Below are 16,211 nucleotides of genomic sequence, written 5' to 3' on the forward strand. Positions count from 1 at the left end.
GCAGCGACAGACACACTTACCGAGGGAAATTGTTGTCAGCTGTTAATTCCACTGAACTTTCAACTGGCTGGTTTGCATACATCCACAGAAAACCTTTGACCACCACTACTTTCATTCATGCCATCTGTGGCCAGTTTGAGATTCTCTTCCAACAGTTAAAATTATTGAACACGATAAACCTCACACTGGCAGATGTCCGCTTTGCAAAGACCCACCCTACTCTCTTTCTGATTGGCTAATGTCTCGGTTCTGCCAGGTTTCATTGGTTGAGAGCAGCTTCAGTTTAAAACCTTGAATAAAAAGTCTAAACGGAACATTTTGCGCTCATTTTCCAAATCACGGAAATCCGTCGCAGCGACGGAGAACTTTAACCTCTGACATATATATATATATATATATATATATATATATATATATATATATATATATATATATATATATATATATATATATACACATACATAAATCCTCACACCTGTTTCTGTTTGTGCTGTGCACTCTCTACGGGGTATTCTGGCTTACAAAACAGAGCAGAAGAATGAGGAAGAAGTTCAACAGCAGGATAGAGAGCCTCGCTGAACTTCAGACCTCTGTAGGTGTGGAGATGGGTGAGGCTGTCTTGAAAAGCTTTGTAGAAAGATATGCTGCCAGCTTCCCAATCCAGATACACTCCAACATGAGAGCAGCGCAGAGAAGACACAAAAATACTCTGATTGTTGTGTTGTATGTAGCAACCACTCTCTGAGCAAACCTTACACCAGGACTTCTCGTTTCTCCCTAGCTTGCAGTCTGCTGTGTCTCCTTTCCTCCCAATGCTTTTGTATGTTAAGCCAACGCTGCAGGGCTCCACTAGCTCTATCTCAAAGTAACAGCGCTCTTGCAGGCCCTGTTCACACAGGACCTGTGAATGGTGATCAAACCTTTCCGTGTGATCAGGATAAGGCTGCTCGTTCTCCACCCAGGTCACTTTTTTGTTCCCGTCGGAGAGAAGCAGCTTCTTGTGTGCAGTGTTGGAGTCCAGAGTGAGTGTGCAGGCATCTGGAAAAAACACAAGAAACCTTCCTATTCAGCTTGGTAAATACCCAGAGTAATGCAAACATGTTTAAACCTCTACGACTATATCCACAAACCTCTTAAGGAGAAAAACCACCAAGGACAGCATAATTGTGAAGTCAAAGTACAATGGATTTCTTTTACAAAAGAACGGTGTGTAGAACCATTTTTTGCTGGAGTAAAAGCTGGAAGGTTTTAGAGATAAACAACAATCCATATTTTTGAATGTTGGATGAAGAGCATCTATGAAGATCAATTTACAATCTAAACGTTATTTAATTCTACTGAGGATTTAACACAAACAACTTTGCATGTCCAGACACCACACTTAGCTTAGCTGAGGACAGTAAACCCATGTAGAGCTATTGCTGCCAACAGCTTTGTGTTGTCCCTCTACAGATTACACACTTGGCTCTGTCTTACCGTGGTGACTACTGTCTCTCTACCAGAGATAACTCATGGCTGAGCTTTTATCTTCTCTCTTTCATCATCTAGATTTAAAAACTAACTCAGCGCCTAGCTACTTAGCTTCTCTCCTAGATGAAGCCACTAAAGGAGCCACTAAAGGAGCTTGTACCTTCATTAACTTTTTATTTTTCTTTAACATAGAAAGTACTCCTGCATCAGTGTTTCTGTGCTACCTTTTTGTGTCTGCTCTCTCTTCTCAAACCCCCAACTGGTCATTGCAAATGCTCACACTGAACCAGGTTCTGCTGAAGGTTGCCCCTATCAAAACTGTCATTTAATTTCTTAACCATTTAATTGAATTTAATGAAGTCTTATTTACCAAAGCGGAAAATTGGTGCACCAACCAAAATATGTCTATCAAAGTACAGTAGGAGTGTACAGTATGAGCTCCACAAGGCTCCCAATTGGGACCAATCATCTACCCAATATTAAGACCCAAATAATAGATCAACTGATAGGCATCTATCTCTTTTAAACAATGTGAACTTTCCTAAATACAAAAATCATATTAAAAACCTAATGCCTGCAAGATTTTTTTGGCTATTTTTAGTCTTGTTTTTTATGTTTCTAGTCTAGCAGCTGTAAGTCAGTTTGACCTTGGTGTTGTGTACTCTCCAGAAAAGAAATAAGAAACCAAACAAAAGACGAAAATACTTACACTTTTTCAATCCTGGTTTCATCCGATGGCTTCCATTATGTTTAAAACTTAAAAGAGAGATCAAAGTTTGTTATAACTACATAGTCCTTTCGGGTTAGTGTCATATACTGGAATGTAAAGTGTGAGTATTGTAATTACTTGAATTCTTTGAGCTGACATTGCTCAGAAATCATCTTAATTCCTGTTTCTCCTGGATGGTTGTAGCTCAGGTCTAGTTCAACCAGGTGGGACGGGTTGGACTTTAGAGCTGAGACCAGATATTCACAGCCTGTCTGTGTGACCAGACAGCCAGATAACCTGAGAAAATCCAGAGGTTGACGCAACGGTTAAATCCATCGTCACAGGACCTTATCATCAGCAAAGTTTAAAATAAATGCAAATGACAATTACAGCCTACATTTATTTTAAACTTATAGTTTTACCACTATGCAACAATAGGAGAATAGGCTCTTTATAGATGTCTAGAAGTACCTCAGTATTTTTAGTTTGCAGCATGGACTCGACAGTCCGTCACAGAGCATCTTCACACCTGAATCCATCAGATCATTGTTACTCAGATCCAGAGATTGTAGTGGGGAAAATGGGAACTTTAAGCCAAAGGAAAGGTGTTGAATCCACTCTGTAGTCACTTTGCAGTCATTTAACCTGCAGGAAATTTATAAGAATATGACTTGCTTTTGCTTAGACATATAAATAATTTAAAGCCTGGACAATGCTACAGATCCAAAATACATCCTAATACAGATAAATCTATTTTACTGCAAATAGGAAAAGGAAACTCACACAGCCTTTTTACTGCTCCTCACTGCTGGTATGAGCCTTCTCCTGCCTTCATCTGTTGTGTTGAAACTCTTTAAATCCAGCTCCTCGAGATCATTCCTGGACACCTGCAGCATGTAGGCCAGGGCAGAGCAGTGGAGCGGAGTTAGCTCCTTGGTTGAACGATTGTCCAGTTTAAGATACTGTTGAATCTCGTCCTTGACTTTGTTATCTCTCATCTCAACCATGGTCTGGAAGACGTTGATGCAGTCGTCTGGAGACAGGTTCTTTCTTCGGATGGATCTCAGGTAAGTTAAGACCTTCTTGTGAGTATCGTCATTTGGGTCCACAGACGTCAACATGCCCTGAATGATTCTTCGGTTGGGTTCAACCATCAGGCCGAGCAGGAATCGCAAGAAAAAATCTAAGTGACCATATTTCTTTTCCAACACTTTGTCAACAGTCATCTTTACAAGGTCAAGTAAAGCATATTCTTTATCCTCCAAGGATGTCAGGAAGTTCTCCAGCTCTTTGGCTTTCTTGGTAACAAAACATTCATAGACGAACAGAGCTGCAAAGAACTCTTGGAGGGTCAGATGCACAAAGAAGAAGATTTTTCTCTGGTGGAAGATTTCTTCTTCTCTAAGAATTGTGTTGCAAAAACCAGAGTAGGTAGAAGCTTCTTCAGTATCAATGCCACAGCCTCTCAGGTCGTCCTCATAAAAGATGAGATTGTTTTCTAGGAGTTGGATAAACGCAAGCTTCCCGAGTTTCAGAAGAAACTCTTTGTGTGTTTTTAGAAGCTTCTCTCTGTGAGTCTCACTCTTCGTGTCAAATTTTCTGCTTCTGCGTTTTGTTTGAGCAAAAACAAAATGTGCCATCATCTCAGTCATAGTCTGAGGGACTTTGGACTCCTCAGCTGCGCTGAAGACTTCATGGAATAAGACAGCACAGATCCAACAGAAGATGGGTATCTGACACATCATGTCCAGACTTTGTGAGGACTGGATATGAGATGTTATTCTGGCAGCGAGGTCAGAATCAGCACTAAATCTCCTTTGGAAATATTCCACTTTCTGAGAATCGGTGAACCCTCTTATCTCTGTCACCATGTCGACGTGTTTTGCAGGGATCTGACTGGCTGCTGCTGGACGGGAAGTTATCCAGATGTTTGCATCAGGCAGTAGGTTGCCCATGATCAGGTTAACAAGTAAGCCACCTACAGATGTTACATCCTTCAGGGACGACACGGTCTTCGTGTTCTCAAAGTTCAACTGGAGTCTGCTTTCATCCAGACCATCAAGGATCATTATTATCTTTGTTTTGGTGTAATCCAGGGGATCTTGGAGAGGTCGGAGTGCTGGATGAAACTCACTCAGGAGCTCATGGAGGCTTTTCTCTTTCATAATCAGATTCAGTTCTCGGAAAGCAAGACTGAAAACAAAGTCGACCTCTTGGTTTGTTTCCTCCTGAGCCCAGTCAAGGATGAACTTCTGAACAGCAAATGATTTTCCGATGCCCGCAACTCCCTTCGTCAGGACTGTCCTGTTGGGTTTCTCTTGGCCAGGCAATCGTTTAAATATATCATTGAGGTTCACTGAGGAATCAACTGATGACTGCTTTTTTAATCTCCCGCTAAGGTGTCTAACCGCATATTCCTTTGAAACTCCTTCACCCTCTCCAGTGGTAATGTAGAGAGTGGTGTAGATGTTTTTCAGTGAAGTCTGGTCGCCATTACCTTCAGAGGCCAAAGAGAATTTCTTTTGCATTTGTTTTTGAAGGTTCTTCTTCACTTTTAAAATGTTGTCTTCATCTGTAAAAGCCAAAGTAGACTTATGAAGTTTCATGTCAGATGTTAATAGCTCCAACAGGCTTTGACATTAACCCTCCACATGCTTAAATAATGTTTCACAAACTAATGAATGATCAATAACAGCACTACTGGAAGAATTATCAAACTGCAGACATTAGATTAGGTTATATAAGAAGTAGAATAAAACATATTTTAAAATGTTACCATGTTCTTTTTTGCGTCTCTTCCCACACTTTGGACAACTCCTGTTCAGGGCTAAAGCTGACTGGTCCTGGTCCAGCTCTGCACAACCTCTGCATGACCAGTGTCCACAAGTGAACTGGACCAGATCCCTCAGAGGCTCTTTACACACAGCACAACGGCTTGGTTGGCTAAAAGATGATAAACAAAACAGCATCTTATTCTTCTACGGTGACCTTCTAGAAAGAATGAAAGCTGCTAGCCCTAATACAGGTTCTTCTTCTTAATAGGTGGTTTACTTTTTAGCTATGACAACCAGATTTAGTTTACCTTTCAGTTTTTCCAGGATCAAAGTAAAGTGGCTCTCCCTTGGATCGATCACTCTTCATAGACACAACGCTCGGAGTAGGAAGATCGGTCTCACTTAACTGTGAACTACACAAGTAACAGTTTCCACTCAGATGACAGTTTTACATAGAGGTTTAAGCCTCTGCTTCAAGCTCACAAGTAAGTTAGATGTCTTCTTTGTGAGGAGACAAATCAGAGCTCTGGCTCCAGTTTACAAGTGTATCTGCATTCATGAACATAACCATCTTGATTTCCCACGTGGTCCAGGTCAGCCTTATAATCACGGTATCCGTATTCACCAACTTGAGTCCCTTGCTTGAGACATAGAACATTTCAACCCAGATAATCAGGATTCATACATTCATAATTATCTGCAGGAAGTCGAATGCTGTCCTTTTGACCTGCCCATTCAGTCATCTCGTGAGAAACTAAAGCTTTTTTGGAAAACAACAGCTAGAAGCGCTCATGTTTTCATTAAAATCCAAATCCAAAAGCAACCGCGGAACTTATCATGCCCCAGTGTATGATAAGGTCGAAAATAATTTCTAACATGGCTTATTCTGCTTTAACCCTTTCTTATTGTTCTAGGACTTAAGAAACGGTGAATGGTAACAAGAGTCTTATACACTGATGGAATATTGATCTTTGTCCTATCCTGTGTTAGCCTCGTGAGACCATCCTGATCTCGCGAGCTTTCAAGGTTTCACTCGCAGATCAGTCTGGCTACCCTCCGTTAAAGAAAATTTGGAGCCGTTCACCAAACGAACCTCCAATCAGTGTTGGCTTTGAGGCGGGTTGAGGTGTGACGCAACGAGGAGCGACAGTTCAGTCTAAAGAACATGGCGGCTTCAGCCGATGAAACTAGCGTTAGCGCGGCTATCGAGCAAGTTTTATCGGAATTACAGAGTATTTCTCTGCTGAGCTAACGAGCCTTTACCTGCAGCAGCAAGAGTAGCTTGGCTTGTGGTTGTGTTTTCGTCGTCGCTCGTAACAGAGCGACGACGAATCTGATTGGTTTATTTGGCCCGTCTATCACCAACAAAGGCCAATCAGCTAACCAGTATTTTCGCCCCTTCCCAAAATTACTTTAACGGAAGGTTTCCAGATGGATATGCGGAGCAAATCTATCTGGCGGAGTCAGGTAAATCCTGTGTACTCATTATGACTAAATTAAAGCCGGAGCTTTTAAAGTTAGCGCCGAAGGTCCGCTAGCAGCAATGCTATTTAGCCTCTGGTAACTTCCGGACATAGCTAAATCTCCCGATTCAACATAGGTCATTTCACTCCTCCATCATTCGATTGTGCTACGACGGCATATTACTGCATTGATATGGAATATTAATGTCGATTCAAAGGCGTTTTTGTTTAACTTTAGAAGTAACCGATTTTAGCAACCAATCGCTACAGCGACCCCTAGCCTCCCGGAGGTAGAATCGCATTAGTAAAATCAAGCTTTCCAAAAGTTTACAGATTCTTACTGAGAAAATCCTTTTTTTAATGTTATTTTGTCAAATAATGTTTTGTTTATCTCAGGATTTGCATTATAATTGGGCTGAAACACATAGCAAATGTTGTTCTGGATTAGTTGAGCTAATTTAAGCTCATTCCACGTTATTTAAGATGAACTTTGGTTCTTTAACTCAGATAAAATGTTATTTCATCAAGTTATGTTTTGTTTAACTCAGGATTTGCATTGTGAATGAGTTGAAACACATGCCAATGTTGTCCTAAATTAGTTAAGTTAATGTAACTCCATTCCTTTAAGTCACATCTGCAGTAAACCAGGATTCACTGAATTATTGCTTAGTAGTTCTAGTTAAGTTTTACTAGCCTCGTAGAAAGGATTTGTTGATTGAAATACAGTGGTAATTCAGATAAACAGCATTACATAGTGATATTCTCTGGATGTTCATTTTATTTCTGTTATTAAATTTTTGAATTTAAAGAGAGAAATTGTCACTCCTTAATCTACATGTGTGCAGAGTTTGCTGTTAAAAGAATGCCAGTGCTCGAATCATCCCTTTTAACGATTGTCCTAATGATATTCACCGGACAATACCTAACAGACAGAGTTTTTTTATTAAACATTAAATAACTTTAAACAGTGTATAATTGCACAAAAATAGCTTTGACAACAAAATTGTTGTTTACCTTTGAGTCTTTCCTCGACCAAAGTAAATTGGTTCCCCCTTGGAACGATCACTCTTCATAGACACGACACTCGGATCAGGAAGACCAGTCTCCCTCTGTGATCTACACATGCAACAGTTTTTACTTTGATTATCTTTTTAGATATTTGCCTACAAATTAAGAAGTTACATTAAAGATATTACGTGCTTTATTTTGAGAAATATTTTGCAGAGCCATCTCAATGAGGTTCACCAAGTAACTAGAGGTGTGGCCCTGTCCCTGAAGCTGTAATAACACAATAATGTGTAACTTACCCTGATGTAAATAAAGAAACATCCATGCCCCCAGTCAAATTTTGAAAAAGCCAACTAAAGTGGGCAGTGCCAAGAGACCCTGAGTACTGACTCCCTACAAGACACAAATGGACCTGCTACATGAAATGGAAAAAACACAGAAACTAGCGAAAGAAGATGTATATCGGTAAAAACACAAGAAATAAGAGACAGAAGACAAGCAAAAAGTGATTAACCTATAAGGTAAAACCAAAATAGCAATAATATATGCAGAGAAATAAACTATATATGGAAAGTGCTGAAAATGAAACAAAAAATTCATAAAGAGAACCAAAACACAAACACCTGTGAATCATGGCAGCTTCTCCATGAAGCAATGACTGAAGCGTTAACTTTAAATACCTTTGTAAATTGAATGCATTCTGTTCAATTAATTAGGATTTCAGTTAACAGGAATTTAGCTTCTTGGGAGGTTCAGAAAAATCATATTTAAAACTGACAGCCCCAAAAATGGCAGAAATACCAATACACCGACCAAAATGCTTAATCAAAGTGTGCATTTCGACTAAGTAGAAATGAACACTGATACAGGCTCCTCTTATTAAGATTTTCATAACTTTTATAGTTATGATCGCAACATTCTAATTTACCTTTCAGTCTTTCCTGGACCAAAGTAAATTGGCTCTCCCTTGGATCGATCACTCTTCATAGACATGACGCTCGGATCAGAAAGACCAGTCTCCCTCTGTGAACTACAAATGCAACGGTCTTTACCCAGATTATCTTTTTAGATATTTGTCTACAAATTAAGAAGTTAAATTAAAGACATTGCATGGTTATTTTGAGAAATATTTTGCAAAGCTATTTTAAGGAGGTTTACTAAGTAACGAGAGGTGTGGTTGAGGCATGGCCTTGTCCCTGAATCTAAAATAACACATTAATGTGTAACTTACCCCAATGTAAATAAAAAAAGTATCCCTGCCCCCAGTCAAATTTTGAAAAAGGCAACCAAAGTGGGCAGTGCAAAGAGACTCTGAGGTGTCTCTAGTGTCCCTTTGAGTCTTTCCTGGACCAAAGTAAAGTGGCTCTCCCTTGGATCGATCACTCTTCATAGACAAAATATTGGAAACCCAAAACTAAAGAATTGACCTCGTTGCGGTCAACCCAGGTTATTTTGCTGAATAATGTGGTGTTTGTATTGTAGACTTCTGTAGTAATAAAAATACTTTCTTAAAACTATATTTTAAAATATTTAATCTAAAAGGCAGAGGGATGTTTCAGCTTCAATACTGGACTCTAACACAGAAACAATGCAAGATGGGTTCCAAATGCCAGAGAGAGTCCCGTTCATTCCTTCCACAGACATTCAGTGGGACCAAATGTGTACAACCATTCAGGGTCTGCACAGTATGATATCAGTCCAACTCTATGTCTCCAGTGTCTGTTGTTTATCTGTTGTTTCCATGGTAACTGCCTAGTCTCTGTAATCTCGTAATCTGTAACAGTCCCCCTGTTGATGTGGCCAAAAAGCACATCAGACTAAATCTATTAAATAGGCGTGACAATTATGAGATAATAGGGTCAGGATAAAAACTCAACATAACCTTGGTTGGAAGACAGAAATGTTTAAAAGCAGTCAGTCGTTTCTCTTTTCCTAAAATATTGTCTTCCATCTCAAATCTAATCTACTGAACTCTGAATGTGATCTTGGTCATTAGCATGAGGTTTTCTTTGGATGTTGGTTGTCTTGTTGTCTTCAATCTCTGTTTAGTCCTCTGTAAATTTATTTTTCTATTTTTACGTTAAGCCACTTTAGTCCTGCTGATGGATAATGCGAGCAACAAACAATGCGCAAACACACCATGTTCAGTAAATGCTTTACAAAATGTATTTATTTTATAATAATCTTTGTTTCCGTTATAGTCACCTGTCTGGCAGCTCAATGAAGGAGCTTGTTGGTTCATCAGGCACTGAAGATGACATCCTCCTCTTCTTCTTTTCCGCCATTTCTGCTGCAGCAAGTAAAAGGAAAAACTATATAAATGTCTATAAAAGGCTATTTCTTTCTATACCGTTAGACAATGTACCAACTGCCTTTTGTTTTAGCATTTCAGCCACTAAAGCTGTAAATATGATGCGGGCATTAAAGACAGTTTTGTAGTCCAACATAGGGCTCAACAATAATTTAATAACAAAGCCTAAATCTCATATGTTGATTTCTGTTTATCATGTGTAATGACATTGTAGAAGCCAATATGTGTAAAGTCAATATAAGACGGGAAATGATGTGTGTATGGGTGTGTGTTGCACCAGAAAAGGCAAATCAGTTTTGACCGCTTTGACACAGCTGGCCGCTTTGTATTATCTTTCGTTTTATAAGAAAGCTAAAGTGAGAATAAATCGTCTTTTAACTGCAAGAACAGCATCTGGACACTTCCTGTTTACCATCACACCCTCGAAAAATGTGTGTCTACCATAGGATTCCTGTTTAAACACACTCCAGTGGCTTTAAGCTTTGGCTTTGCCCCTACATACATAAACAGCTCTGGAAGGGGTCACCGTATCACAAGCTCCTGCCTGATTCCAGTATCAGTAATCTTTATGGCACGGTGCGTCTCGCTTACAAAGCTAGAAAGGGCCCTGCATACTGGTTTCGCAAGATGAATGCAATAATGCGCTGACTTTGTTTTCATTAAGCAACCTTGAACTTTATCTCTCTATCTCTCTCTCCCTCTCTCTCTCTGTCATGCAGAGTGAAATATTTCACACCACAGCATGAAAACCTTTTTAGGTTGATCAGCTAAAAAATAATCTGCAACAACAATCTAGTCAGTCACACACGCTCCATAGGAATAAAGTGATCTTACCTCTGTGTAGTTTATCGACTGCCTTCTAAACGTGTTTATTTCGGTGGTGGCGCCTTTCAGTGACGTGCAGTCAGAGGAGGGAGGTCTCACCTGTCTTCCTTTTTTTCTTTTGTCTGTTTTAGCGCAGTTTATGGCGTGCTCTGTTAATATTTATAATAGTTAAAGAGAGATGCCGAGATAAGGGCTGGTTTTATGGAGGTGGGAGGGCGTTACGTTGGGTTTGAGCCGTCAGGAGTGAGAAAGTTAGGATATAGCGCGTTGCCAGATTGGGCGGATATCCGTCCATTAAGTTTTCTTTTAAACACGATGGGCAGGAAAAGAATATATCGCTTTGGTCTGGTTGTTAAATTTTGAGCTGCTTTTCACACCATTTGGCGTTTTTTTTTATTTTTTATTTTTTTTTATTTAACTATTCATATGTAATTTATATCCAAATATTATCACTGTGTGGCAGAAAAGTAAAAACGTGCACATTTTAATTTTTTCCTTGCACAAATTTTATTAGTTCATGTATTTTTAAATGTCTAGAATACGTCAAACCTGACATCACGACCAGTGATTGATATCCACTGGTTAATCATCACGCGTGACAAAGAAGGGTTAGGAGAAAAAATAAATGCTATATGAAGTTGTATTCACAACTCATGTTGGGAGGCTATTGATTGATGACAACGTGATCTTTGCCTGTAGGTCAATTTTAGTTTAATTAATTTAAAAAATATACTTTATTTATCCCAGAGGGAATTTAAATGTGTTGCCTGGTTGCACATTTTGTCAGTATGTACTACGTTTCGTTCTTTGCTTCAGTGCAGTAGTGAGCTAACAGTGTTTTATATGTGTATGTGTGTGTGTGTGTGTGTAATAGTTTTACACGTTTTAACATGAGTTCAACAGAGGTTTATTTATTTATTTAATTGGGCGGATGTTGTGTTGTGTTGTGGGCTTCAGTCAGATCTGGCAACCACGAGTGGGCGTGTGTGAGCTTCAACAGCATGTCAATAAATATTGTTTATGTAATTAGATATGTGCGCTGAGGTATGCGGCATAAACATGGAAGAACTGGCGTATGTTACATAATCCGCCGCGTAGACAGTTAAGCGTAAAAAGCACATTTAATAACTGCGACTTTGTTTTCCACAGTTACGCTTTGTTTACTTCCCAATTGTCTAGAATACGAGCCAGAAGCGAAAGTTTTATGCGTTTCCGCTCAGTGGGAGGCAGCAGCTGCTGATAAAACTGCTCTTATAACATCTGCGTAGTTTAAATAAAAAAACAAGATGTCTGCTGCTTAAACCCAGAGCAGAGAAAAACAGAGAAAAGTGCCATCTTGACCGAGACCAGCGTGCAGCTGTCTGTCGCAGACGCGTTGCAGATACTCACGTTTCAGGGCGCAGGGGAAAGTTTCCAGACAAATAACTGTCCAAATGTCAATAGGAGTCCAGCTTCATATTAAGGACGAGGCGCAGGAAACAGAAGGTGCTGCCGCGGAAAGTCCCCGTCTAAAGTCACCTGACTCAACCACAATCGATCCGCTTTCTCTTTCTATTTCTTTATTATGTAAGTTCTGCTGTAGAGGAGAGATTCCGGTCAAATTAAATGTAACACTGGACGCTGAAATAGAAGAAGCTCATGTGAAACGGAAAAACTATAACCAGCAAAACACGAATTTTCACTTAGGCAGTATCTAAAGTACCAAATAATTCACAGTTTTACTGTAAAAATAAATAATAATAATAATTCTGCAGCATGCCAAATGAAGACCTTTGCGAGGTTTCATAACTTGATTTGGATGAACAAACGAAACTAGTGGCTTGGTTTCAATTTAATAAAATTATTTTATTATTTTTCCATTTAATTAAAAGTATTAAATGGAAAAATATGAGCCTCATAAGTTGTGGCCAAAATAAAACAGATTAAATTAAATAAAAATAAATAAAATTGCTCAGCGTGTTTGCTCCTTTGTTTCGCTTCTTCTGCTGCCATGATAAACCTGTAGGGGGCGCTGTTTCTTCTTTAATGCTTCCCCCTATGTGCAGTAGGTTATATTGCTTATAGTGCTTACACTTACTCTGTGGGACAATAAATGTCTGTCTAAAAGCTGAGCTTTTGTGTGAGAACACACCCGGAATCATTCAATTGTAATTTTTGTTCTGGGAAAAGTTGTTTTATTCAAAGCATCGCATTTATTATATAACTATATGCTTATTATAATTACATTATAGCAAACAAGTAGATACATTGTGATGCTGTAGTTTAAATTCTCACCCTCTACTGCAGCGGTTGCCAAACTTTTTTAGCCGTGCACCTCCTTCTATGTCCTAATTGGGTTGACGCACCCCCATCCCCCACACCTTCATAAGAATTAAAGTACAACAAGCCTTTTTATAGCCATATTAAAGGCGGCATGTTTAATCATGCTAAAATGACCAGAACACACATCATAACAACAAATTTGTTGTTGTTGTTATTATTATCATTAGTAGTAGTAGTAGTACTAGTATTTGCGAGAATGAATGAAATAAAGGCCACAAGCTAGGTGAGCATACAGTACAAAGCATAGAAGAAGATAACTTCCTCTATATTTTAGAATTTATAGATATTTATCTTAAAATGGAGCATTTAGACTTCTTCTAAATAAATACATTTTTCATGTGAGTACCTTTTTATTTATTTATTAAAGCTACAGTCTTTGATTTGAGTTTTTACAAAGGAAATGTTTATATACGTGTCTTTATTGTGTGGGGGGACAAAAACACTGTAATTGTGTAATTATTAGACCGCTATTACATTTTCATCTTGCGGACCCCCCAGTGGCAGCTGGCGCAACCCCATGGGGTCCACGTACCACACTTTGGGATTCCCTGCTCTACTTGATAAAAAAGTAAAATTAAAATATTAATTAGCAGACCTTGTATAAACAAGTCTTATTTGAAAATGTAAACTATGCAGAATAGTTTACATTTTCTCAGTTTATTTAAACTTGCTTTTGCATAGTATGCTTTTTCATATATTTCAGTCTTTTTAAAAAGTAGTTTTGGAAAGGGTCTTTGAGCGTCTGAAAAAAAGCTATATAAGTGTAATTTATTATTATAGTTATTATATTGATTTACTATAGCTCTTAACTTTCTTTAACGTTACAGTGTAGACACAAGTTATTCTCTTTCCTTTTGTTATCATGATCTGCTGTAATGTTCTGATCAGCGTTTCAAAGCCAACGCCTTTAGATATTCCCACATGCTTCAAATATCAGCCGTTGAAAGTCAGAAAACAATATTTATGTCTCTGTCAACACCGTTAACGGTCTTCTCTGTGGTTCTCACTGTGCGGTTTATAACAGATGTGTTGTTTAAAAAAAGAAGAGTAAGGTTGAACTAATCCCTCCCTCTTCCTGAAAAGGTGAAGTTGGGTCATTGTGAGATAAAAAATGGCTAAAACCACAGTTAATGTCCGTTAATCACACTTCTTTCACCTTTCCTGTTAGTTGCCTCCTATGTTCTGTAATAATCATTAATCTTTATGTAGATGAGCTTCATGGTGAAAAATTTAGGTTCTGGGTTCAAATGTGGGCCTGCAAACCTTCTGCTTTAAATGTGTTTCTTCTCCAATGCCCAACTGCTAATTAAGCAATTCATAATTAATTAATCTCTGCAAATCGCCCTTAGCTACTTGTGTCTGTTTGCAGGTTTGTTTGTCATGTCTCTATGGGTCTCCCCAGATTAACTGGCAACCCATTTTATTAAACAACACTATCAGTAAATAATCAAAACAAATTGGTATATATTACCCACTTGTAGCCAAACAATCTTCCACTCACCCTGGTTAAAATGTAAATGAAGATATTCTCCCTTTAATTCCAGAAGATTGTTAATAGTGAAAGTGCTGTTCCTTCTTTGGCCGCTAGAGGGACCCAGAGGAGCTTTGTTATTTAAAACTAGCCCTCAAACATTTTTAAAGATGTTATGACTTTATGCTTCACAGGACATTTTTGACCAGGTTCATTAGGATTCAACAGGTTTTAATAAACACCAGTTTTTTTTTCTAAATAGAGCTTCATGGAGTCAAAAAAAAAGCCTTTTCATATGGTTTCTTTATAGGAGAAAAAATATAAAGAGACAAAACATCTACTGCATCTAGGACTGAAGGACAGATGGACTTTTTTAGCAGATGTTCAGTATGGTTTATTCCTGAACTGAATGATCGGCTTTGCAGGGTTGGGTTCACTTTAAACCGCTGAATGTAGATTCAGTTCTTTTGTTTGACATTTGCTTAACAAATATGCAACATGTTAGAAGACAGGAAGAGCGTGGCGAGGTGTGTAAGAGTGATAGATTGCTTCAAGTGGAGGATGGAGTTACCATTAGATATTGGCTCAAAGCGTTCATCAAAGAAATTATGATTGCTCCATCTATAAGAACACTGCAGGGGTTTACAATGATTCTTCACTCATTGTTTGGGTTATTGCCTGTTGGCTGAGCCCTTAATCTTCTACTAGCACAAAAATCTGTAATATAAATCTGCACCCCTTTAACTGTTTCCTTTTTTACAAGGAAATACTAACATAATGTTCCTTCTTCCCAAGGTTATTGAGAAAAATTGATTCTCAAATGCTGTTTTAATATGTATATTTTTTTCCAACTAGATAGTATACAGACTATTCCATTGTGTACAGGTTTAACGGACGATTAAGTTTCCTACTTTTAGCCTCGTTCTGTTTGATGATGAATAGGCTGACGGAGAAGGTCTCGTTGGAGTCCTGGATTATGATGTTTGCAGATGACGTTCTGAACTGTCACGAGAAAAGAGGATATAGGGATGTCCTGGAGAGAAGATGCATGGATGGTAGACACAGATGGATTGTTTTGTTTTTTTGTGGAGGAACACAAGCACACTCCTGGTTGCCAGGTTCTGCTCATTTGGGTGTTTTTATTGTGAGTCGGGACACAAAGTTAAAGCTTTCTGAAAGACACCAGTAACACTGGGAACACAAAACCAAGTCAACATTCCCTTCTTCAGTCCATCGGACACATTTATCAAAATTACACCATCTGACGGCAAAATACAGATTTTAAACATTTATATCTGAGTTTACTTTAAAATGATACCAGTACCCGGATAAAAATTCTGTTCACTTTGTTTTAGTTCTCTATCATAAATGTGTAGAGTTTAATATGATGTCTGACAGTGTTTCCATCCCGTTATTGTTCAATCCCCGGCTGCGGAGGAGTACAGTCGCTGTCGTAATTGTAAGGTCATAGAAGAGTGTAAGCATTCTGATTTGATCTAAATAAAATGGCTAAAAAACAGTCAACCAGTTGCATAGCCTACAACTAGCAACAAACAAAAATTGCCAGATATTTATTAACCTAAACTTTAAAAGCTATTCCTATCTGTTCTAAACATTGCTGTCATCACCACAAATTTTTTTCCAACAAAAGTTTACTTGGCAGCCATAGTGACCTGAGTAGCAGAGCACATGGATCAAGAAAAGTAAGGAAATCTACTCTTTATTCTTTGTGTTACTGTGTACACTTATTACGTGTCATTATCATACGAGTTGTAATTTTGTGTATTTAAATAATTATAATGAATTTGTATCAGTTTCATATTTAATTTTGTATTGTAGTTAGCTAACTTTAGTTTGT

The 16,211-nt window shown here is 38.4% G+C and overlaps 1 protein-coding gene across 6 annotated transcripts; it reads right to left on the reverse strand.

The window, feature by feature from the left end:
* Positions 1-433: 433 nt before the first annotated feature.
* LOC105921055 (NACHT, LRR and PYD domains-containing protein 3) lies at positions 434-12,541 on the reverse strand. 6 transcript variants are annotated; one of them, XM_036146843.1, is made up of 11 exons: positions 11,952-12,541; positions 9,630-9,725; positions 8,353-8,454; positions 7,431-7,532; positions 5,262-5,366; positions 4,956-5,122; positions 2,963-4,751; positions 2,651-2,824; positions 2,318-2,476; positions 2,180-2,226; positions 434-1,038 (listed from the first exon to the last, which is right to left on the reverse strand). In XM_036146843.1, exons 2-11 carry the CDS (start codon positions 9,707-9,709, stop codon positions 470-472), a joined length of 3,294 nt encoding a protein of 1,097 aa, XP_036002736.1. In that variant the 5' UTR covers positions 9,710-9,725; positions 11,952-12,541; the 3' UTR covers positions 434-469. The 6 variants fall into 6 exon arrangements, with proteins under 6 accessions (XP_036002736.1, XP_036002738.1, XP_036002737.1 ...); XM_036146845.1 differs by having other exon boundaries at positions 9,630-9,711; positions 11,950-12,541; XM_036146844.1 differs by having other exon boundaries at positions 9,630-9,714; positions 11,950-12,541.
* Between the last annotated feature and the right edge of the window lie 3,670 nt (positions 12,542-16,211).

Source organism: Fundulus heteroclitus, chromosome 14 (assembly GCF_011125445.2).
Source record: "Fundulus heteroclitus isolate FHET01 chromosome 14, MU-UCD_Fhet_4.1, whole genome shotgun sequence".
Classification (NCBI taxonomy): Eukaryota; Metazoa; Chordata; class Actinopteri; order Cyprinodontiformes; family Fundulidae; genus Fundulus; species Fundulus heteroclitus.

What these genes read in the sequence shown, in the direction of transcription:
- LOC105921055 (XM_036146843.1), bottom strand. Translation starts at nt 9,709, where the DNA reads ATGGCGGAAAAGAAGAAGAGGAGGATGTCATCTTCAGTGCCTGATGAA. An exon ending in GATCCTGGAAAAACTGAAAG is followed by an intron (nt 5,123 to 5,261) that starts GTAAACTAAATC and finishes ATCATCTTTTAG; the next exon opens with CCAACCAAGCCGTTGTGCTG. An exon ending in TGTCAGCTCAAAGAATTCAA is followed by an intron (nt 2,227 to 2,317) that starts GTAATTACAATA and finishes CTCTCTTTTAAG; the next exon opens with TTTTAAACATAATGGAAGCC.